Source organism: Schistocerca piceifrons, chromosome 2, assembly GCF_021461385.2.
Source record: "Schistocerca piceifrons isolate TAMUIC-IGC-003096 chromosome 2, iqSchPice1.1, whole genome shotgun sequence".
NCBI classification, from domain to species: Eukaryota; Metazoa; Arthropoda; class Insecta; order Orthoptera; family Acrididae; genus Schistocerca; species Schistocerca piceifrons.
The window spans coordinates 670,393,435-670,417,436 of NC_060139.1; the positions used below are offsets into that span (position 1 = coordinate 670,393,435).

A 24,002-nucleotide genomic window follows, 5' to 3' on the forward strand; every position below is an offset into this window, starting at 1 on the left:
CAGCTCCCCCCCCTGCGGGTCCGGGGATTAGAATAGGCCCGAGGTATTCCCGCCTGTCGTAAGAGGCGACTAAAAGGAGTCCCACCCCCTCAAGGGGGTCGTTAGCGCCTGCGTCCGGAGACGGACGGTTCCACGACCTCTATTTGCGGTCATTTTGCTTTTTCACTTCTCGTTTCTTCCTTCCTTTGGTTGGTTCCTTTCTTTGCTCTTCTCCACCTCACGGTCTTCCTTACTCTCTCCCTTGTCTTCTTCTCCTTGCCTTCCCCTCTTACCAGTCCTTCTTCGCCGATTCTCTCGACCGTCAGTACGGGTTGTATGTGTCTGCCCTGCTGCCCCCCGGAGTCCGCTTCCGTCGCCTGCTTCGACAATTGGATTTTGCCCTCCCTACCACCTTCAGAGAGGGTGAGAGCCCGACACCACCTTGGCTCCAGGCTCCGGGCTCCGGTTCATATTTATCTCGACCTCAGCTCACTCCCGAAGGAGGGTACTCCGGCTGCAGTGTATTGCTCACGGTTTGTCGAACTTCGTGCTCGCCTTGCCGGTCACACCTTTATTTACACCGATGGCTCCAAAACTGACGATGGTGTCGGCTGTGCCTTTGTCGTCGGGGCCGCCACCTTTAAATATCGGTTCCTCGACCAATGTTCCAGCTTTACGGCCAAGCTTTTTGCTCTCCATCAGGCCGTTCAGTATGCCCGCCGCCACCGCCATTCATCGTACGTACTCTGCTCTGACTCACTCAGTGCTCTTCAGAGCCTTGGAGCTCCCTATCCGGTCCATCCCTTGATTCAACGGATACAGCAGTCCCTCCATTCTTTCGCTGATAATGGTGGTTCTGTCAGCTTTCTGTGGGTTGCCGGACATGTAGGAGTGCCTGGGAATGAGGCTGCGGATGCTGCAGCCAAGGCTGCAGTTCTCCTGCCTCGGCCAGCCTCCCATTGTGTCCCGTCATCTGACGTTCGTGGGGATGTATGTAAGAGGCTTGTGTCGTCGTGGTGGGATGCTTGGTCATCCCTCCAAGGAAACAAGTTCCGGGCAGTAAAACCGCTTCCAACTGTATGGACAACATCCTCCCGACCATCTCGGCGCGAGGAGGTCCTTCTGACCAGGTTGCGGATTGGGCATTGCCGGTTTAGCCACCGCTACCTGCTCTCCGGTGACCCAGCCCCGCAGTGCCCTTGTGGTCAGGCATTAACGGTGCGCCATGTTTTATTGTCTTGTCCCCGTTTTAGTCAATTTCGTGTTGTCCTGTCCCTGTCATCTACTTTACCGGATGTTTTAGCTGATGACGCTCGAGCAGCTGCTCGTATTCTGCATTTTATAACTTTAACTGGCTTGTCCAAAGACATTTAACCTTTTTACTTATTTTATCTGCATCTTTGTCAGGTCCTTCTGGTGTCCCCCCATCCCCTTGAGTTGTAACAGATTCCATGTGCTCTAACAACAGTGACTGGGCGCTAATGACCTCAGCAGTTGAGCGCCCTTAAACCCAACAAAAAAAAAAATCTCCTTGCCTTCTCATTGCCTTCTTCTCCCTGCCTTCTCTGGTCTCCGCCTCGGCGTTTGAGACAGTCTGTCCTCTCTCTCTTCTTTTTCCTCTTCTTCCTTCCTCCCTGTGCGTGCCTGAAGGCATTCGCACGCGTAGCCGGTGACTGGGTAACGCGTAATTCCCCGCCCTGGGTAGACATGTAAGGCACGCACGTACCCCCTGGTAAAGGCCAGGCCCAGGGAGGGGTGATTACCTGAGCTGATACCTTCTGACCATGCCGATTGATCCCTCCATCTGTTTCTCGGGAGGTGTGACCTGAGGTGTAAACATTCACCTAAGGCGGGAGTGCCCTCTGAGAGGGTCCCCACAAGGAAGGAGGGGCCATCGGAGACGCTGGCAGTCTTGGGGGATTCCTCCGCAATGGATTTCACTCCATCTCTCTCGACTTCTGCCCAAAAACGGAAACATGACCAGCCACCAGTGACAAAAGTACTACCGCCTGCCCCACAGTTCCTCGTCGTTTCTCGATCTGAGGACGGAAAGGAGTTTTCCTCTGTCAACCCTTTCGTTATCCAGAAGGGCGTAGATACCATAGCTGGATCTGTCAAATCTTGTACCAGGTTGCGTAACAGTACCTTATTACTAGAAACTGAGAGCGCCTTTCAGGCACAAAAACTGCTTCGGGCCACACTCCTGTACACGTTCCCTGTCCGGGTGGAGGCTCACCGAACTTTGAATTCGTCTCGTGGTGTAGTCTATACTAGCTCCCTCGACGGATTGACTGACGAGGAGATTCAATCTTTCCTCACTGAGCAGGGCGTGACGGCTGTCCATAGGGTCATGAAAAAGGTCAACAATGACCTTGTACCGACCCGGACACTATTCTTCACCTTCGATAGTGTTAAGCTGCCATCGCGCATCAAGGCGGGCTACGAGGTTATTTCTGTTCGCCCCTATGTCCCGACACCTACGCGCTGCTACCAGTATCAGCGTTTCAATCACACTCGACAGTCTTGTTCCAATGCGGCTAAATGTGTCACTTGTGGCAGGGATGCCCATGAGGGTGACTGTCCACCTCCGTCTCCTCGTTGTGTGAACTGTCAGGGTGACCATGCCGCATCCTCCCGCGACTGTCCTGTCTATAAGGAAGAACGCTGTATCCAAGAAATTCGGGTCAAAGAGAAAGTGTCCACCTCGGCTGCTCGCAAGCTATTGGCTAGTAGGAAGCCCACGCTGTTCCCAGCGGGGAAATACAGTACTGTCCTCGCCTCTCCTCGGACTACCAGGGAGGTGGCAACCCAGACATGCGATCTGACCTTCAGCACCACGGTCGTCCGTTCGGCCAGTGCTAAGATCGCGCGGTCGACGTCTCCTCTTCGTCCCATCACACCAGACACCAGCCCCTTCATCAGCTTCTGCTAAGACGAAGACCCAGAAGTCAGATGCACGGGCCTTCAAGAAGGAACCGTCCCGTGCAGACTTCCTACGTACCTCGACCTCCCAGCCTTCGACCGGTACTTCCACCAAACGTCCTTCCAAGAAGGCTCATAGGAAGCACAGTTCTCCTTCTCCGCCACGGCGCATTTCTTCTCCTGCGCCACCCAGCGGTTGCCGCCCCAGGCCGTCATCCGTTTCACTTGGCCGCACCGCTGGTAGCCGAACATCTGGCCATTCACCGGCGGAGGAAGCTCCCCCTCCCGGCCATCTTCCCAAGATGGCCGATGAACCTATAGACCCAATGGACGATGACTGTCCGCCTACTGATAGCGGCGGCAGTGCTCGCTCGAAGCCAGGCCCTCAGCGGCCTTCGAGGTGACCCCTTCTTTCATCTTTCTTTTCTTCTTACGATGGCACTTATTCACTGGAATATTCGCAGCATTCGCTCCAACCGAGAGGACTTGAAGTTGCTGCTCCGCTTGCACCGTCCGCTCGTCGTAGCCCTCCAGGAAATGAAGCTACGCCCATGCGATCAAATTGCCTTGGCACACTACACCTCTGTGCATTTTGACCTACCCCCTGTGGTAGGTATCCCGGCTCATGGAGGGGTTATGTTGCTGGTCTGGGATGATATTTACTACGATCCCATCACGTTGCACACCGGCCTGCAGGCAGTTGCCATCCGCATTACTCTCCCCACTTTTACATTTTACATTTGTACCGTTTACACTCCATCGTCATCTGCCGTTACCAGGGCAGACATGATGCAACTTATTGCTCAGCTACCTGCACCATTTTTGTTAACTGGCGACTTCAATGCCCACCATCCCCTTTGGGGCTCTCCAGCATCCTGCCCGAGGGGCTCCCTGTTAGCAGACCTTTTCAACCAGCTCAATCTTGTCTGCCTCAATACTGGTGCCCCTACTTTTCTTTCGGACACATCTCACACCTATTCCCATTTAGACCTCTCTATATGTACTCCCCAACTTGCACGCCGGTTTGAGTGGTATGCACTTTCTGATACATATTCGAGCGACCACTTCCCGTGTGTTATCCACCTCCTGCAGCATACCCCCTCTCCGTGCTCATCTAGTTGGACCATCTCCAAAGCAGACTGGGGGCTCTTCTCTTCCAGGGCGACCTTTCAGGATCAAACCTTCACAAGCTGCGATCGTCAGGTCGCACACCTCACGGAAGTCATTCTCGCTGCTGCTGAATATTCCATCCCTCACCCTACTTCTTCTCCACGTCGCGTACCGGTCCCCTGGTGGACCGCAGCATGTAGAGACGCTTTACGTGCTCGTCGACGTGCTTTACGCACCTTTAAACGCCACCCTACAGTGGCGAATTGTATCAGTTATAAACGATTACGTGCACAGTGTCGTCGTATTATTAAAGAAAGCAAGAAAGCCAGCTGGGCTGCTTTCACAAGCACCTTCAACAGTTTTACTCCTTCTTCTGTTGTCTGGGGTAGCCTGCGCTGGCTATCTGGCACTAAGGTCCACTCACCAGTTTCTGGCTTGACAGTCGCGAATGATGTCCTTGTGGCCCCTGAGGATGTCTCCAATGCCTTCGGCCGCTTTTTTGCCGAGGTTTCGAGCTCCGCTCATTACCACCCTGCCTTCCTCCCCCGCAAACAGGCAGAGGAGGCTAGGCCACCTAACTTCCGCTCCTCGAATCGTGGAAGTTATAATGCCCCATTCACCATGCGGGAACTCGAAAACGCACTTGGCCGATCACGGTCCTCCGCTCCAGGGCCTGATTCTATTCATATTCAGATGCTGAAGAACCTTTCTCCTGCGGGTAAAGGTTTTCTTCTTCGTACTTACAATCGCATCTGGATTGAGGGACATGTTCCCGCATGCTGGTGCGAGTCTATTGTTGTCCCGATTCCTAAGCCGGGGAAGGACAAGCACTTGCCTTCCAGTTATCGACCCATCTCGCTTACCAGCTGTGTCTGTAAAGTGATGGAGCGAATGGTTAACTCGCGATTGGTTTGGCTGCTCGAGTCTCGACGCCTACTTACCAATGTACAATGTGGATTTCGTAGGCGCCGCTCTGCTGTTGACCATCTGGTTACCTTGTCGACCTTCATTATGAATAACTTCTTGCGAAAGCGCACGACCGCGGCTGTGTTCTTTGATTTGGAGAAGGCTTACGACACCTGTTGGAGGGCGGGCATTCTCTGCACCATGCATACATGGGGCCTTCGCGGTCGCCTCCCTCTTTTTATTCGTTCCTTTTTAATGGATCGACAGTTCAGGGTACGTGTGGGTTCTGTCCTGTCAGACACCTTTCGCCAGGAGAATGGGGTGCCACAGGGCTCAGTTTTGAGCGTCGCTCTCTTCACCATTGCGATCAATCCAATAATGGATTGCCTCCCAGCTGATGTATCAGGCTCCCTTTTCGTGGACGATTTTACCATCTATTGCAGCGCGCAGTGTACACGTGTCCTGGAGCGCTGTCTTCAGCGTTCTCTTGACCGTCTTTACTCCTGGAGTGTCGCCAATGGCTTCAGTTTTTCTGCCGAGAAGACGGTCTGTATTAACTTCTGGCGCTACAAAGAGTTTCTCCCACCGTCCTTACGACTCGGTCCCGTTGCTCTCCCAATCGTGGAGACACCAAAATTTTTAGGTCTTACATTTGACAGGAAACTTAGCTGGTCTCCACATGTGTCATATTTGGCTGCCCGTTGTACCCGTTCTTTAAATGTCCTCCGTGTTCTCAGTGGTATGTCGTGGGGAGCGGATCTAACCGTCCTACTTCGTCTATATCGGTCGATTGTCCGCTCCAAGCTGGATTATGGGAGCTTCGTATACTCCACTGCACGGCCATCCATCTTACGCCGCCTCAACTCCATACAACATCGGGGTTTACGACTTGCGATCGGAGCGTTTTATACTAGTCCCGTAGAGTGTCTTCATGCTGACGCTGGCGAATTGCCACTCACCTACCGGCGCGATATACTGCTTTGTCGGTATGCCTGTCGGCTACTGTCAATGCCCGACCACCCGTCTTATCGTTCCTTTTTTGACGACTCTCTCGACCGTCAATACGGGTTGTATGTCTCTGCCCTGCTACCCCCTGGAGTTCGCTTTCGTCGCCTCCTTCAACACCTTAATTTTTCACTCCCTGCAACCTTTCGAGTGGGCGAGAGCCACACGCCACCTTGGCTCCAGGCTCAGGTCCACGTTCACCTTGACCTCAGCTCGCTCCCAAAAGAGGTTACCCCCGGTTCGGTCTACCACTCCCGTTTTGTTGAACTTCGTTCGAAGTTCATCAATATGACCTTCATTTATACAGATGGCTCAAAGACCAATGACGGGGTCGGGTGTTCTTTTATTGTCGGGGCACAAAGTTTCAAATACCGGCTCCATGGCCATTGTTCGGTCTTCACAGCTGAGCTCTTTGCCCTCTACCAGGCTGTTCTTTACATCTGCCACCACCGACATTCTGCTTATGTCATCTGATCCGTATCCGGTTCACCCTTTCGTGCACCGGATCCAACGCTCTCTTCAGCAGCTGGTGGATGTCGGTTCTCCGGTTAGCTTTATGTGGGTCCCTGGCCATGTCGGTATCCCTGGGAACGGAGCTGCAGATGCCGCGGCCAAGGCTGCAGTCCTCCAGCCTCGGACAGCTTCTTGTTGTGTCCCTTCGTCGGATTGTAGTAGGGTAATTTGTCGGCGCATTTTATCGCTGTGGCATGCCGATTGGGCTGCAGTTACAGACAACAAGCTTCGGGCCTTGAAACCTCTTCCCGCAGCTTGGACGTCCTCCTCCCGCCCTTCTTGGCCTTCTTGCCCATGTGGGCAATTGCTGACGGTCCGCCACATTTTAATGTCCTGTCCGGATTTTAACACACTGCGTCTAGATCTTAACCTGCCATGTACTCTAGATGCCATTTTAGCGGATGACCCACGAGCAGCTGCTCGCGTTCTTTGTTTTATCAATTTGACAAACCTATCTGTTTTTTAATCCTATGCCTGTCAGTCTGTCTTTTATCATGTTTTCCCTTTTAGTTGTTGTTTTAAACTTGTGCCTCGCGGTGCATTCTTAATGTAGTCAGGGCGCTAATGACCATTGAAGTTGTGCTCCCTAAAACCACAAAAAAAAAAAAAAAAAAAAAAAAAAAAAGCTCCAGCTCTCTGGGACCGAGGTCCATTCCCTAATTTCGGCACGTTGGTAGCAGGTGAAGTCATCATGGACCCTATTGCTACCTCCAACACTTGGGCCGTTATTTTGTGGAGATTTCGAGCTGCACCCACTATCACCCTACCTTCTTCCATCGGAAATGAGTGCAGGAAGCCCAGGCGATACTTTTCTCTTCTCAGTCGTGAGTGCTAAAATGCCTCTTCTACTATGAGGGAGCTAGACCACGCTCTCACTTCATCCTGATCCTCCATCCCAGAGCCGGACGTTGTTCCCATTCAGATGTTGCAGCCCTTTTCTATTGCGGGCAAGCACTTTCTCCTTCATTCGTGCAATTACATCTGGGCAGAGGGCATGTTTCCTCAAAGTTGATGTCAAGCCACAGTCATACCCATACCTAAGCCTGGTAAGGACTAACGCCTTTTTTCTAGCTACTGTCCCATTTCTCTCACCAGCTGTGTTTGCAAAGTGATGGAATGTGCATTTCATGCCCAGCTGATATGGTGGTTAGTCTCACAATTTACTAACCACTGCACAATGTGGATTTCAGGGACACCATGCTGCAGTTGAGTCTTGTCACTTTGTCAACCCATGTCATGAATGTTCCATTAAGTTTCGGGTGTGCAGATGCAAGAATTCTCCTTCTTCTAATATTTTGGCTGTTAAAGTTCAGCCATCTTCATCTGAGTGAGCCGCAAGACTGCCGCTCCAGTGCTCGCTTCGTCCCTTTATACTCGTGTACTGTGCATCTGCGCATGCACCCACAGATGCAAATGCGCCAGAGACGTTGGTTGGCGGCAGATACGTGCACAATGAGTGAGTTACATCTGACTCCACAGTTGATCTATGTTGGCATGTCGATGTATCAGTGTGAGCTGCACTGTGATGATGTCTTTGTGAGTTTATTACAGCAAGTCCTGAATTCCATGATTTGTCGAGGTTGAAACCACTCTATTAATTAAATTTGATGTCAAGCGAATCTCGACTGCCTCCTTCACTATCGAGCCACCATCCTGCCCAGATGATGAGTGTTCTCTGAACTTTGACCCATAGAGCGCATATTATTTCTGACGAAAGCAGTCTGCAAGTTGAACTTTCCCATTTACAAAGAGTGTTTGAAGACAATGGGTACTCTCCATAGCAAATACAGAAGACACTGAAAATGAAACCGAAAGAGGCCACAGAGAAAGCAGAAGAAGACGAAGAAACCTTTAAATCGATGGCCTTCCTGCCGTATGTAGGTAACCTCTCATCAAAAATAGTACAGATTCTCAGCAGACACAAAGTAAAAGTAATTTTTCATCCTCCACCCAAGACAGCTGCACTTGTGGGCTCTGTCAGAGATGATTTGCTGCTCCGAAAATCTGGAGTTTACAAAATTCCATGTGAATGTGGCCTTTCTTACATTGGACAAACAACTCGTACTGTCCAAGAAAAATGTACAGAACACCGGAGGTATACACGACTTTTACAACCTAACAAGTTGGCAGAGGCAGAGCATTGTGTTGGCACTGGTCACAGTATGTTGTATGACAACATTGAAATTCTGGTAACTACATCATCTTTTTGGGACTCAATAGTGAAGGAGGCAATTGAGATTCGCTTGTGTTGAATTTAATTAATAGAGATAGTGGTTTCAACCTTGATAAATCATGGAATCTGGCACTTAATGTAATAAACTCGCAAAGATGTCGTCAGAGTGCAGCTCACAATGATACATCGACATTCCAACACAGATCGACTGTGGAGTCATAGATGTAACTCGTGCATTGTGCACGTCTCTGCCGCCGACCAACGTCTCTGGGGCATTTGCATCTGTGGCCGCTTGCGAAGTTGCACAGTACACAAGTATAAAGGGACAAAGCGAGCACTGGAGTGGCAGTCTTGCGGCTCACTCTGAAGAGGGCTGAATGTGATACAGCCGAAATATTAGAAGGAGAATTCTTGCAGCTGCACACCTGAAACTTAATGGAACAGTCTTTGGGCCGCCAAAACATGAAGATTCGCATCATGTCATGAATGGTTTTGTGTGTAAATGCCAGACTTTGGCTGTGTTTTTTGATCTGAAGAAACCATAAGACACCTGCTGGAGGACTGGTATCCTCCATACACTCTACACCTGGGGTCTTCAGAGGCCACCTGTCCTGTTTCTTAAGGAATTTTTAAGACAGAGCTTTCAAGTTGTGTGGGTTCTGAGTTGTTGGACACCTTTATCCAGGAAAAAGGTGTGCCTCAGGGTAACATCCTGAGTGTCATCTTCTTCGAAATCACCATTAACCCTGTTATAGTCTGTCTCCCACCAGTCATCTCTGGCTCCCATTTCGTTGATGATTTGCCGTCTACTGCAGTTCTCCACAGACTTCTCTACTTGAGGGGCATCTTCAGCATGGTCTCAATTATCTCTACTCATGAAGAATCACAATGGCTTTTTCTGTTGCCACAATGGGTTGCTTCCGCCATACTCAAATCTTGGGCCCATTGCTCTTCCATTTGGTGAAACTGTGAAATTCCTGGGGCTCATTCTTGATAGCAAACTTTGTCCTCCCACTTGTCTTACCTGTCCGTCTACTATACCTGGTCCCTCAATGCCCTGTGTCCTCAGTGGTACTTCCTGTGGAGCGATCGGACCACCCTTCTCCTTTTGTATCAATCCCTTGTCCTTTTGAAACTAGACTGTATGTGTTTCGTTTATGCATCTGCACGTCCATCCATCATACGCCGTCTCAATATAATCCACCATCGTGGCATCCGTTTGGTCACTGGCACCTTTTACACTAGCCTGGTTAAGAGTCCATTTGCAGAAGCTGCTGAAATCTCACTGCCATACTGATGCGACTTTCTCCTCAGCAGATAGGCATGCCATTTGACTGCTGTGCCTGGCCACCCATCCTGTGTGTCCTCCTTTGCCAGTATGGGGTGTGTCCCTCTTCTGTTACCTCCTGGAGTTTCCTCTCAGTTCTTGCTCCAGCAGCTTAACTTCACACTATCTGCCACTTTACCAATGGGTGTAAACCATTTTGGCTTCATGCAGCGGCCTATGTTCACCTTGGCCTTCAGTCACTTTCTCGAAGGGTGTTAACCACCTTGGCTTTGTGTGGTGGCCCGTGTTCACCTTGGCTTGTTTCTAAGGACACTACTCCAGCCTCGCTCTATCACTGTACACTGTAAGCTTCATGACCTTCGCAGTAGTACCTTTGTGTACAATGATGACTCTTAAGACTGATTGTGGTGTTGGGTGTGCTTTTGTCATTGACACCTACAATTTTTGGTATAGCTTCTGGAACACTGCTCAGTATTTACAGAAAATCTCTTCACCCTGTATCAAGCCACGCAGTATGTCTGAAGACGCGGGCTTTTTGATTTTTATCTGCTCACCCTCTGTGCCCTTCAGAGATGCCCTTGTTTGCTGTACAATGTCCATCCCTTAGTGCACGCCGTCACTTGCTTACTCTTTATGCAGTCACAGTATGTTTGAGAGTCCCTGGTAAAGGAGGCCGCTGAAGCTAATGCCAAAGCTGCAGTCCTCAAACCTCGGCCCACTGATTCTTCCGTTCCCTCCAATGATCTGTGTTGCCATCTATCAACAGGTGATGTCACTTTGACATCACCACTGGTCTTCCCTTCATGGAAACAAGCTCTGGGAATTAAAGAAATCAAACATCTCCTTGCGGCTTGGCTGACCACCTCTCTCTGTGAGGCGTATGTTTGCCATATGAGTTTTCGGCCATTTTAGCGAACTACACGTGAGGTGTTGACTGTGTTTTACTTTTTATCCAGCATAGCAGTATGGTGAAGGATATTTAACCTGTAGTTCAGGACCTCTGTTACATCTGTGGCATATTTTGTGGCCCTTTCTCCAAGAGTCTGTTTTCTAGTTGTCTTTCCTTCCATCGATTGGGCTCAGCAAATAGTTGCTTTTTAACTCCTCTTCATCTTCATGTTCTACAGTTCTGACATGGCCGTGTATGACCTTAGTTGTTGTTGCACCCTAAAACAAAACAGAACAAATGTTTGCCATTGTTATTCGAAATTGAATTTATTGCCTTCTCGCTCATTTGAGCAATAACGAGTAGTTTCGTAATAGTTCAATCTCAACAGTTTGAATAAAAACACAAAGTACAGTCCTGATACAGTTCACTTTGAATTGTGATCCATTATTCATGCTGAAAAAATGTGGCTGCTCCAACCATCTGTTCTCTTAGCACTTCTTGGCAAAAACTAAAATTTCATTTCTTATAAACTTGCATTCCTTCGAATATTCAAATCATATGAAAGTGTTAATTTATTCAGCCTACTATTCTAAAATTCTACTACGTACCAGCTGCGTGGTCTGCAACACTGCTTCCTCCACTTAGCTGTGGGTATCCTACCACCTGTTGTTGGCACATGCCTTTGATTTTCACAAACATGATTTTAGCTTTAATAGTTCTCTCAGTTTATCCTCCTCACATGCTTTTTCACCGAAGATTGTCCAGTTGTGGTAGCCACATGCAAGGCTCTAGTCAGTGCGAGGCAGAGTAAATAACAGATGGATAGGTACTGAGTCACACAACACACAAATAATCGAAATGAAAAGAATTCTCATTAAGCTTCAGTTGTATCAAAACGCTATTACACTGCAAAGTGCTCTTTCCCATAATATAAATACAAGCACTTCAACACTCCAAGGGTCAAATGAGTAATCTATGGTACTGTGGGTATATTTTCTGCTGGTAGAAATGTACTAACAACATAGGAAATGCCTGTATCCCTACAAAGTCCAGTGCATGCACATTCATGCCTTGGCCCCTGGACAACATGTACACTCATTGTATATGGTTAAGTCATGCAAGGGCGAAAAAGCAAGTTCACAACACTTTAAAATGGGGGAAATATTATGAAGAAATAGCCAGCTTGACCTGTCTGTAACAGACAGATACCTAAAGAACTTGAGACCGGGATCATGGAATGTTCTACCCACCTATCAAGCTGGAGCTTCACAGAAATTACTTGATCAGCTGGATGAATACTGACTGGATATTACAGCTCTTAGTGTTGAAATGGTTAAGTGAAGGAGTGATAGAGAAAGATCATATGATGTTCTTCATAGCTGCCAAGAGAAATATCACATGTTTGGTGCTGATTTTATTGTAAGTAAGAGGAAAACCATCTTATTACAGACGTCCACGCTAAATCGCACATATTGTCCCGACTTGGAATCTGAGGAAAATTTTTCAGCTGGAGTCTTGTGTTCTCCAACTGAAGAGGAGAGTTAGGAAAAAGATGCTTTTTATGACAAGTTAAATAAGCATACACTGAATGTTCAAGGGGAGACTGAAAGATAATTTTTGCAGATATTAATGCTAAAATAAGTAAAGATTAATATCACTCTAGTATTGGAAAATACAGCCTGCATGATAACTCTAATGAAGTGGGATCGGACTCTTACACCTACTTCAAGAAATAGGGTAGTGGGCAGTGCAGCTTTTAAACGTAAAGATATACACAAAATGATGTGAAAATCTCAAGACAGATTTTTTTGTGGCGGTGTTCGTAGCGACAAACAATTCGCTGTAGAAACGGCTTACGAAGTCACCGCCACACTTTTAATAGCGGGCCGACCGGTCCGCTGGAACAGTGAACAGAAAGATGAAAACCCAAACACTCTGATTAAATAAAAGTCGGTACTTATCTTTATTGATGAAGATACAGAAACACAATAGTGAACTCCGTGTCTACAGAGATCTGGCTAGTTCGAGTCGTTGCGGCTAGGTCAGCGTCGGCTGACGACAAACAACTACTCTGCTGCGATGAACACACAACTGTCTAGCAAGTACACAATTCGGTGGCGAGTATACAACTGAGCGGCGAATACAGAACTGTCCTAGCGCTCGCGACTCCAGCGCTTAAGAAGCCAGAAGCCAGCGGTGGCGCGCGCAGACTTGCGGCGATTTGCTGTCTCGCTGGCGCTGCTTATGCGGATGACGTCCGGACTTTGATGCTGCCAACCTTTTGGCAGCGGGCTCGGGTGGCATTACTGACTAGGATATAACAGATTTACTTCTAACCATTTTGACCATATCCTTATAGGTAAGATATCTGTCCAGTCTAATGGGTGTTAGAAGTTGTAAGAGTGCTAATGTTAACTCTGACCATTACCTTGTAATAGCAACAGTCAGAAGTCAAACATCTAAACAAAGGAAGGTAAATTGGTCTTGTGCAAGAAAATTCCATATTGGTAAGCTCAAGGAGCCAGATCTGCTCAAAGATTATCTGATAAACTCATTGAAGACCTGACACTCTTAAATAACAGTATCGAAGAAATATGGAAAACCTAAGAGGTTACAAATGCTGTTAATGAAGGTCTGGGAATAGTAGATTAGGCCATACACAATGGCTAGTTTGATGAAGAGTATACACTAGTAACAGGAATTAAAAGTGTAGCCTATGGGAGAATGCATCAAGTAAACGAAGAGCAAGAGGAGAAGAAAAGTGGCTGCATAGAAGAGCGAGCATGAAACAAAAAACTTGAAGAAATGGAGCAGCTGAAAGAGATGGATAAAGTAGTAGCTTTTTATCCGAAGTTAAATAAGAGCCAGAAGGATTTCCAGCCAATGATGAATTGGGGTAGAAAAACAGATGGTTCAGTTTTGAATAGCGATGAAGCAAGATGGAGAAAATGGGCTCAACACCTTGAGTAACTGCTGAATGATAGTACAGCTTGAGAACCAAGGAGTCTTACCCTCTGTAAATACACAGAACTCAGATACAGAGGAACCAGTACCAACTGCTGAGGAAGTCAGGCAGCCATCAAGAAGCTGAAGAATATTAAGGCCTCAGGAATGGATCTAAAAAAGCAGAACTCGTAAAATGGAGGAAAGAAATTTGTCAAACATTTCTGTGTGCTTAGAATTAAGATTTGGATAGGGAAAAGTATCCCTGATGATTGGAACATTGGTATCGTACACCCAGTACAAAAGAAAGGTGAAACTATGTAGTGTTCTGACTATATGGAAATTTGCCTATTACCTACAGCATGTAAAATAGTCTCAAACATCCTTTCTCACAGGTTTATGACCTATGTTGAAAATGCTTTTGATGACTCAGTGTGGGTTTCATCAGGGGAGATCTACTGTTGATCAGATATTCACAATATGGCAATTACTAGAAAAATGCAAAGAATTTGGAACTGAAACACATTGCATCCATATAGACTTCAGATCAGCCTAAGACTGTATTGACAGAAGGGAGCTGTATATAGCAATGGAAGAGTTTTCAATTCTTAATAAATTGATTGCCATAGTAAAAGCTGCTACAGAAAACACCTGAAGTCAAATTAAAATACGGAATATGTGATCACAAAAAAAAGTGGAGGAAAACAGAGAGATGGAGTATCCTGCCTTCTGTTTAACGTGACCTTGGTGAAGGTTACAAGAGGCGGCGGCATCAAACGAGGACTGTCCTGCATAAAACAGTTCAGGTGCTGGCATATGCAGATTATATAACTGCAAGAAAGCAAAGAGCAATGAAAGCTTTAAAGTCTTGGAAGAGCTGCTAGTAAGATGAATTTACAGATAAATGGAGGGAAAACTATGTATATGCCTGTAACTAAGAAAGGTTATCTAAATAAACCCCATCCATAGAACTTCATTCATATAAGTTTGATATTGTGCGTAGTTTCACGTACCTTACCTTGGATGAGAAGTAAACATTAAGAGCAACATCAGTTCTGAAATACAAAAACAAATATTGTCACCTAACAAGTGCTATCATGACCACAGAAAATATCTGAAACCTAAATTGCTGATCAGAAAACAAAAGTTACGATTTATCAAATTTTAGTAAGGCCAGTGCTGGAACGTGGACTCGAACAAAATTTGATGAAAGGGAACTGGGCGTGTTTTAAAGATCTGAGACAAATTCTTGCACGAGTGCAAGAACATGGTGTCTGAAGGGGGAGATTAAACTATGAATTATGTAATCTTTATATTGAAACACACATTGTCAGGTACATTAAGATTAAAAGGCTGGAATGGGCAGAACGTGTATTGAGGAGGAGGAGGAGGAGGAGGAGGCGGCTATCTTACCATGGTATGACTTTGTGCAGACATTGTACTTTGCTCTACATAAAGTCAAAAAACATGAAATGGTCAACAGACCTTGATACATACTGAAAACTCCAGGTTGGAATATAAACAATATTTGGAAAATGGTAGATTCCTACTCAACGTAAGATGACACATGGAGACAGGCACAGTGAAAAGCCTGTTACGCATTTAGCTTCCAGCCAAAGCCTTCTTAAGAAGTGTGTGTGCGCGCGCACACGCACACACATGACTGCCATTTCTGGCAGCTCAGACTGGTCTGAGCTGCCAGAGAGGGTGGTCATGTCTGTGTAAATTGTGCTTGCTTTGTGTCTGTCTGTCTGTCTGTCTGTCTGTCTTCAGAAGAAGGCTTTGGCTGAAAGTTAAATGTGTCTGCCTGCAACTCAACATGTCATCTTTATGGGGAGTAGCAATGTATGCTTTTCTTAATATTGTTGAGGTCACTACATAGAATTGAAACATTGTTAAGGCATTTCGGTATGTCATTACTGTAATAGTACACCACATACAATCTCTGGAGACGTGCTCATTCAAAAATCTAACACAGATACTGTTCTTATAATTTACTATTGATACCACAAAAGAGCATAGAGAGCAATGGACAAGTCATGAATAAAATTACAGAACAGAGCAATGAGCGTGAATTGGTTATTTGCCTTTGATTGATAAAATTTGAGGTAGCTCTTGACTCAGTCTTAACCAGATCGGTATAGACTGCTCTTGAGGAATGATCGATTGGTGTACTAAAAACGGTCTGTGCTGCAGCTCCATTAAATAAGCTCGTGAGAAATTCAGAACTGAGAAAGAAGTCGGACAAGAAAATTCCATATTAGCAATACACTTCTTAAGTCATAGAGGAAGTTATGTCGTTAAAAATGGGAAAACAGAAATATGTAGTAGAGCATGTTAGATTGGAAGGTGCATCTGCACTAGTGGTAGTGATTTAGAAATGTCAATGGAATGAAGTTTGCTCACACAAGGGAGCAGAGAGGTGTCAAACGTCTTCCAGGTAACCAAGCCAGACAAAATGTTGCTGCAGATGAAAGTGGATAAAAATTTCCTCCCCACTGCAGAGCGGCCATGCCAGTCATTGAACATGTATCACTGTCCAGCATTAGTCAGAGTAATGTCTCTGGAGACACACTATAAATAATTAGTAAATGGGAAGGCACAGAACGTTTAAAAATGTGCATCCTACCAATGTGATGTGCACTATGAAAGAACGTATTTGAACCATATTAATTTTCTTACTGACATTGTACTGATTGCCTCTGTTGAGGATAAACATTGCCAGTGTCTGCAAGAACTTAACAGAGTAGGTTTTGGAAGTAGGCTTGGAAATCAGTTACGTGAAGTAGGCTTGGAAATCAGTTACGTGAAGACCAAAATGAAGTATAATTAATATACTGGAAAGAAAATAAGCAGGTTAATAAAGAAATCAGAGAACCAGTTTATAAGCTCTTGTGTTTAGGGCAGTTGAAAGGGAGAGGGTGGAAGAAGAAAGAAATAAAGAAGAGTAAAGAATGGCTTGGAGTGCTTTTTCAGTAACTAAACAGTTATCAAAATTTATATTAAATAATAAAATTGTAGGGGAAGAATACAGTTTTGGAATTAGTCAGCAGTAACATCCCTAAATGTATGGAATCTAGATGTATCCATCCAGCTTCATTTAAGGTGGAACATCCATTCTTCTGTTGTTGTTGGGAGAAGAGATGCTGGAATAAAGTACTTTGAAGGAAACCTAAGTAATTTTAATTTTTTGCCATTGTTATCAAATGAACCTACAATGAATTGTGCTTCTGCTTCTGTTCTTAGTCTCTCTCTCTCTCTCTCTCTCTCTCTCTCTCTCTCTCCCTCTCCCTCTGTGTCTTATTCCACTTTCAGGTCACTCTCGAACAATAATTGTAGGTATTCTACTGTTATTATTGCTGCCAATTGTCCATTCACTCCACTCTGAGTCATTGTACCTATTAGTGCACATTACTTTTGTTCTCCTTTCACAACTGCATCATTTGCGAACTTTCCCATAGTTAATTCTTGATGTAAAATATGCCACACACATTCTCCCACCCTCTCAACACAACTATGGGAATATTTTTAATCACCATTGTCAAACACAGTAATGGGTCATTTCTGTTGCTGTTTTAATACATCCTTCACCTGGTTAATCTTACAGAAGTAGGGTCACATCAAGAGTTAGACTTCCATTATCAGCTTCCGAAGTTGAATGAACTGGCCCAAAAACTATCAACTACTTCAGTAGACTTTCCGTTACTGAGATTTTTGACAAGTTCCCACTCTCTGTTTTGTCTTGTATGTCGAAGATTTTGTTGATTGCAGGTTTAATTAAGGTGATTGAAATTTATTTGGAGGATACACGTCACAGAGGTAAATGTGAGAAGCTCAGAAGCTGTAACCATGTGCCAAGTACCCCTGCTATGTCTCCATTTACATTTTTGGAAATGGCTGTCTTCTTATTTATAATGAACAAAAGTACTTGAATAAATGGGGCTTTTTACTTGGTAGGTGCCTGAACTCTGACTTAAATGACTTGCACACTAAAAAATAAAAATTAAAAAAAAACCTGAGTTTCAACAGTCCATAACCAAAAAATATCTTTCTAGCTACCAAAGAACTTTGTATCAGAAGGCAAGGATCATTTAGACAACACAGTATTCCAGTTAATCCATTTGATTGAAACATAACGCCGGCCGCGGTGGTCTAGTGGTTCTAGGTGCGCAGTCCGGAACCGCGGGGCTGCTACGGTCGCAGGTTCGAATCCTGCCTCGGGCATGGGTGTGTGTGATGTCCTTAGGTTAGTTAGGTTTAAGTAGTTATAAGTTCTAGGGGACTGATGACCACAGAAGTTAAGTCCCATAGTGCTCAGAGCCTTTTGAAACATAAAAAAGAATACTTTAAAAGCTTGTGTGAACAAAACTATACATAAAAAGCACAATTTTAAAGGTGTGCTTCTGGGTGTTCAACCAAGTTGTTCACATTTATGCAGAAAATGGAGAAAACTTGTTTCAATTGAAAGTACAACGAATAATCACTCACACTGACAAGGGAACCTCCCCATCGCACCCCCCCCCCCCCCCCCTCAGATTTAGTTATAAGTTGGCACAGTGGATAAGCCTTGAAAAACTGAACACTGATCAATGGAGAAAACAGGAAGAAGTTGTGTGGAACTATGAAAAAAATAAGCAAAATATACAAGCCGAGTAGTCCATGCGCAAGATATGCAACATCAAGGATAGTGTGAGCTCAGGAGCATCGTGGTCCCGTGGTTAGCGTTAGCAGCTGCGGAACGAAAAGTCTGTGGTTCAAGTCTTCCCTCGAGTGAAAAATTTATTTTCTCTATTTTTGCAAACTTGTGATCTGTCCATTCATTCATTGACGTCTCTGTTCACTGTGATAAGTTCAGTGTCTGTGTTTTGTGACCGCACCGCAAAACCGTGCGATTAGTAGACGAAAGAATGTGCCTCTCCAATGGGAACGGAAAACATTTGATCGCAAGGTCATAGGTCAACAGATTCCTCCACAGGAAAACACGTCTGATATGTTCTATAAGACACTGGTGACGGCATGTGCGTCACATGACAGGAATATGTTGTCGACCCACCTAACTTGTACATTTGGCGAATGGGTAGAAAGATTCTTCTACCTTGCCCGATTTAGGTGTTTTGATGTTTGTTTAGGTTTAGCGTCCCCATACTACGGCGCAGTTACCTCGCATCGGACGGACGGACAGATAATAATTGTCTGAAAATAAAAAATTAAACTTCTCACTCGAGGGAAGACATGAACCAAGGACCTCTCGTTCCGCAGCTGCTCATGCTAACCACAGGACCACGGCGCTCCTGAGCCCACACAGTCCTTGATGTTGCCTATCTTGCCCATGGACTACTCAGTTTGTATATTTTGCTTATTTTTTTCATAGTTCCACACAACTTCTTCCTGTTTTCTCCATTGATCTGTGTTCAGTTTTTCAAGGCCTATCCACTGTGCCAACTTATAACTAAATCTGAGGGGGGTGCGATGGGGAGGTTCCCTTGTGAGAACCTGAGACAAAACATTTTGTATCAGTACCACATCTGTACCAACCTGGAAACTTAGCCTAGTAGGGGAATAATTCTTTATATAATGAAGCAATGTACCCATACAAATATCTTTTTATTTATTGCATCATTATATGAAGAGCTTTTTCCCCTGCAAATACTTTAGTTATTCTTTATAGTGCTTGTGGATAAGTGTAGTGTTGCAGCATCATGAAGTTTCAATTTATTACACAGGATTGCTCCTACATAGTATTAAATGTTTGTAGTAATAGCTATTTAATTTCTAGAAGGGAAAAAAATCTTTTATGTAACTTGGATAAAGATTAATATAATTAATCTTCAGAGTTCACAAAAAGTGTGCAAACTTTTTTTTACTGCCATCAGTGATAGTGTTGCTGCTGGAGGAAACATTCAGTCAATGATCACCACCAAGATGAGGAAGATTTCTTCCACTTCCAGCTGCTTTGGTGGTCGTCGGCTGGCACCTCTTGCTTCAGGTGAAGATGTAACGCCATCACTGCGATCTTCGTTTGCAAGTGTTTATTACAACATGACACCGTACCCATCAGACCTCTCTCTTGGTTCATCTACAGCAACTGAGTGACTGCTTGGCATTTTAGTTATGTGGATGAAATTTGTGGTTTTAATTGATGTGTCTTAGAATTTCGCTGCCTTTGTGTGAAATATTGTTTTTAGAAAAAAAATGTTGGACTGAGCTTAATTGACTGCTTGCTTTTTCAAGTATTAGTTTATTTTATAAAGCACATAGGAAAAGAAAGCAGTTTGATCTGTAAATTCTGTCTTGTATGAAGTCTTTAGTTAATAAATGAACTTCTGTTTCTAGCTTCCATTTCTGATAGTCATTGTCTTTCAGAGTGGTTTGTTAAGCTTTGTATTGTCTGTTATATCACAATGTGACAGTATAGCTACACACACAATTCTTTGCTTTCTGTGTTACCTTACCTTGCCATGTACGCATTTAGATTTTATATGCGGTAACAACAATCAGATTTGTAAAGTATATAGATTCGTCAGTTGTATATTTTTGTTAGAGACAGAATGTGGATTCAGTTATTGCTGTTCTTTTTTTCCTAGGTCGCCATTTTTAATTCTGAACGTGATTCGAGTAATGAATTAAGATAGCGTCTGCTATTGTTACAAAAAAATTGAATATTTTATCACAGTAAATGTTTATAGGAACTAGTCAGAGCACACTAATTAATTGTAGGTGCTAAATTAAAATGTCAGTAATGTTGTAATCATGTACAGAAAAATTTGATTTGGCTACTTAAGAAAATACACTGTCACAGTGCAGTTGATTCCATATTCTTCATTGCAGGCGATGCACATATTCTTGATTGATGTAAGGTAATAGAAAATAGGTACAGTTCATGGAGTTTTGTCCTTAGATACCAAAGAATCTCATTAAGCTGAAATTTCAACAATACCTCGATTTTTCAGGTTGGAAAAATAGTAGTGACTGCATGCCTCTGAAATTTGGCACAGAAGTCTTAATTCTCCCTGTTCAATTAATTTCCATGTATTTAAACAAGTTATAACTTAATTCAAAATACTTTCAGGTTTTACTGTTCAGCACAGTTTGATTGACTGGTTCAATTAAACAGTTGTGTATTGGTGTTGACAGGGGAAGTGTTCGCAGACATCAACTGAAAGTTAGTGAGCCTCAGTGGTTATGCCTTGATATGTCACAATTCATACTGTAATTTGGGGGTAATAATTTGCTACTGATGCTATTTTATCATTGAAGAACATTTTACCAGTGATTCAGGTTTAATTCTTTGCCTTGGCTCACCTGCAATTAAAAATGTGGCCTATATCTCAAACTGTGATTTGTATTTCAAAAGATAAATGAAATAAACCAGCTTGTATATTTTTCATTCTTGTTTGACAATAGAATTGTACATTGCATTCTTATTTACTGGCTTGTTTCTCTCATTGTTTTATAAATATGACTACATTACTAAGACTGATTATTAGTGCAGAGCATTTCATTTTAGTGTGTTCATGATTTATCTCGCTACATTTCACCGTCCAGTTTTTAGTTTCATGTTGATTTGTACTTACTTTTAGTTTATTTATGACTTGACTATATCTTCATGGGAATGATACTTCTTCACATAAATAGTTTGACGATGTCTCATTCTGTGTACACGTCTTATTTTGCCATGCCAAGGAGGATGCTTTTGACATATGAAGACATGAAGTGCAATAACAAATGATTTATGGTATAATTTTATACTGTTTTCATACAAGCTATTTATGGATTCATTTGTGGAAAATCATTGTTATTTTTATTAATTGTTATCAGAATATCAAAATCAAATTAATGTATTTTTATTGATTTGAATCATTTGTTTGCTACAAAAGTATTCAAATAAGGGAACTTACGTCATTGTGGGAGAGTATTAGATCCATTTTCAGACTAATTTTGTCTCTTTCTGAACATCATTCTTAATTTTACAAAAAATGAAAATAATTTTCCAGTTCTATACTTCACAGTAATTTCGCAATGAAGTTGTTTTAAACAGGTTGTGTATAAGAAACAGCATCTAGCATGGTTGTCTGTTTTAAAGTGTACTTAACATTTATTGAATATTACTGCTGAGAAAAATCAGTTTATACTACTTTTAACTTGCTTTGTTACAGTAGCAGTATTTATACATTGTATGAAAAGTTTTATTTGAAGTTATTATAGTTTTGTAATTGTGTAACAAAATAAACTTTTCCGAAAAAAAAACTTTTGCTGTGGATGTTGTATTCTTTCACTGCTAAAACTTTTTGTTACATTGAGTGTTTCTTGAAGAATCAGGTTCATAGTTACCAAATACTACAGTGAGCCATAATTCTTGTACTTCATAGATTCACATGAAGACCTTCCAGAAGTTGACAAAGTCTCTTCAAACTCCATTTTAAAAAATCCATTCAGATTCAAAACTGACACAAAAGAAGCCACAAAGGATAGTTGGAATACGTTCTGCAAAATTTCTCGAATAGCGGAATCTCATGTGCAGTACTGTCAATGTGAGACTTTTACACTTACAGATGCTGTATTTGGGGCTAAATAGATCAGCTGCACACAGCACAGGTTCCAGTTACTGGATCTGCTACTTTTCATCTCTTACAATTTTGGTGATGATAGGGATTGCCACATTTTGCTAATACAGAATAAAATTATTTTTCACTGGATCATTTTTCCAACAATTTGTGCTTTCTTTGGCCTGCACGTTCAGCTGAGGAGGAACCTGTTCACCACCTTAAAGTGGCACAGTAAGTGGTCAGTTTTGCAATGTTCAGATGCTGTAGTGAATCATACAGATTACCAGAATCAGGCAACATTCATGAAGTGAAATTGGTTAGCATAAGAGGTGGTTGCAGACACTTACATTGACCTCAAACCAGTTTTGTCAGCTGTTCATGCGACATATTTTCCTGCCCCAACTAGATCAGGGCTATGTACACAGTATGTTAATCATCCTCAATTAAGCTTGTTCCTTTGAAGTTTATTATTATTATTATTTATTATTATTATTATACACTTTCACATGACTCTCACATACAGTTAAGGTTCACACACATTCCCTCCTGGGGATTAAGAGTGGTGACAGGAAGAGCTGTTGTGGTCTTCAGTCCAGAGACTGGTTTGATGCAGCTCTTCATGCTACTCTATCCTGTGCAAGCTCCTTAATCTCACAGTGCCTACTGCAACCTACATCCTTCTGAATCTGCTTAGTGTATTCATCTCTTGGTCTCCCTCTAATTTTTACCCTCCAGGCTGCCCTCCAATACTAAATTGGTGATCCCTTGATGCCTCAGAACATGTCCTACCAACCAACCCCTTCTTCTAGTCTAGGCGTGCCACAAATTTCTCTTTTTCCCTAATTCTATTCAATACCTCCTCATTAGTTATGTGATACACCCATCTAATCTTCTGCATTCTTCTGTAGCACCACATTTTGAAAGCTTCTATTCTCTTCTTGTCCAAACTATTTATCGTCCACGTATCACTTCCATACATGGCCGCACTCGATACAAATACTTTCCGAAACGACTCTCTGACACTTAAATCTATACTCGATGTTAACAAAATTCTCTTCCTCAGAAACTCTTTCCTTGCCATTGCCAGTTTATATTGTATATCCTCTCCACTTCGACCATCATCAGTTATTTTGCTCCCCAAATAGCAAAACTACTTTACTACTTTAAGCATCTCATTTCCTAATCTAATTCCTGCAGCATCACCCGATTTAATTTGACGACATTCCATTATCCTCGTTTTGCTTTTGTTGATGTTCATCCTATATCCTCCTTTCAAGACACTGTCCATTGCGTTCAGCTGCTCTTCCAGATCCTGTGCTGTCTCTGACAGGATTACAATGTCATTGGCCAACCTCAAAGGTTTTATTTCTTCTCCATGGATTTTAATTCCTACTGCAAATTTTTCTTTTGTTTCCTTTACTGCTTGCTCAATATACAGATGGAATAACATCGGGGATAGGCTACAACCCTGTCCCACTCCCTTCCCAACCACTGCTTCCCTTTCATGCCCCACGACTCTTGTAACTGCCATCTGGTTTCTGTACAAATTGTAAATAGCCTTTCGCTCCCTGTATTTTACCCCTGCCACCTTCAGAGTTTGAAAAAGAGTATTCTAGTCAACATTGTCAAAACCTTTCTCTAAGGCTGCAAATGCTAGAAACATAGGCTTGCCTTTCCTTAATCTGTTCTATGATAAGTCATAGGGTCAGTATTGCCTCACGTGTTCCA

The 24,002-nt window shown here is 43.7% G+C and overlaps 1 protein-coding gene across 3 annotated transcripts in view; it reads left to right on the top strand.

Annotated features, from left to right (window-relative positions):
- LOC124775035 overlaps positions 1-21,915 on the top strand; it is a 41,105-nt gene extending 19,190 nt beyond the window's left edge. The window contains exon 3 of one of the 3 annotated variants that reach the window (XM_047249807.1): positions 19,602-21,915. In XM_047249807.1, the coding sequence (XP_047105763.1) occupies positions 19,602-19,821 (220 nt within the window). In that variant the 3' untranslated portion in view covers positions 19,822-21,915. The remainder of the gene's footprint in view (positions 1-19,601) is intronic. The other 2 variants (XM_047249806.1, XM_047249809.1) reach the window with 2 other exon arrangements.
- The last annotated feature ends 2,087 nt before the right edge of the window (positions 21,916-24,002 follow it).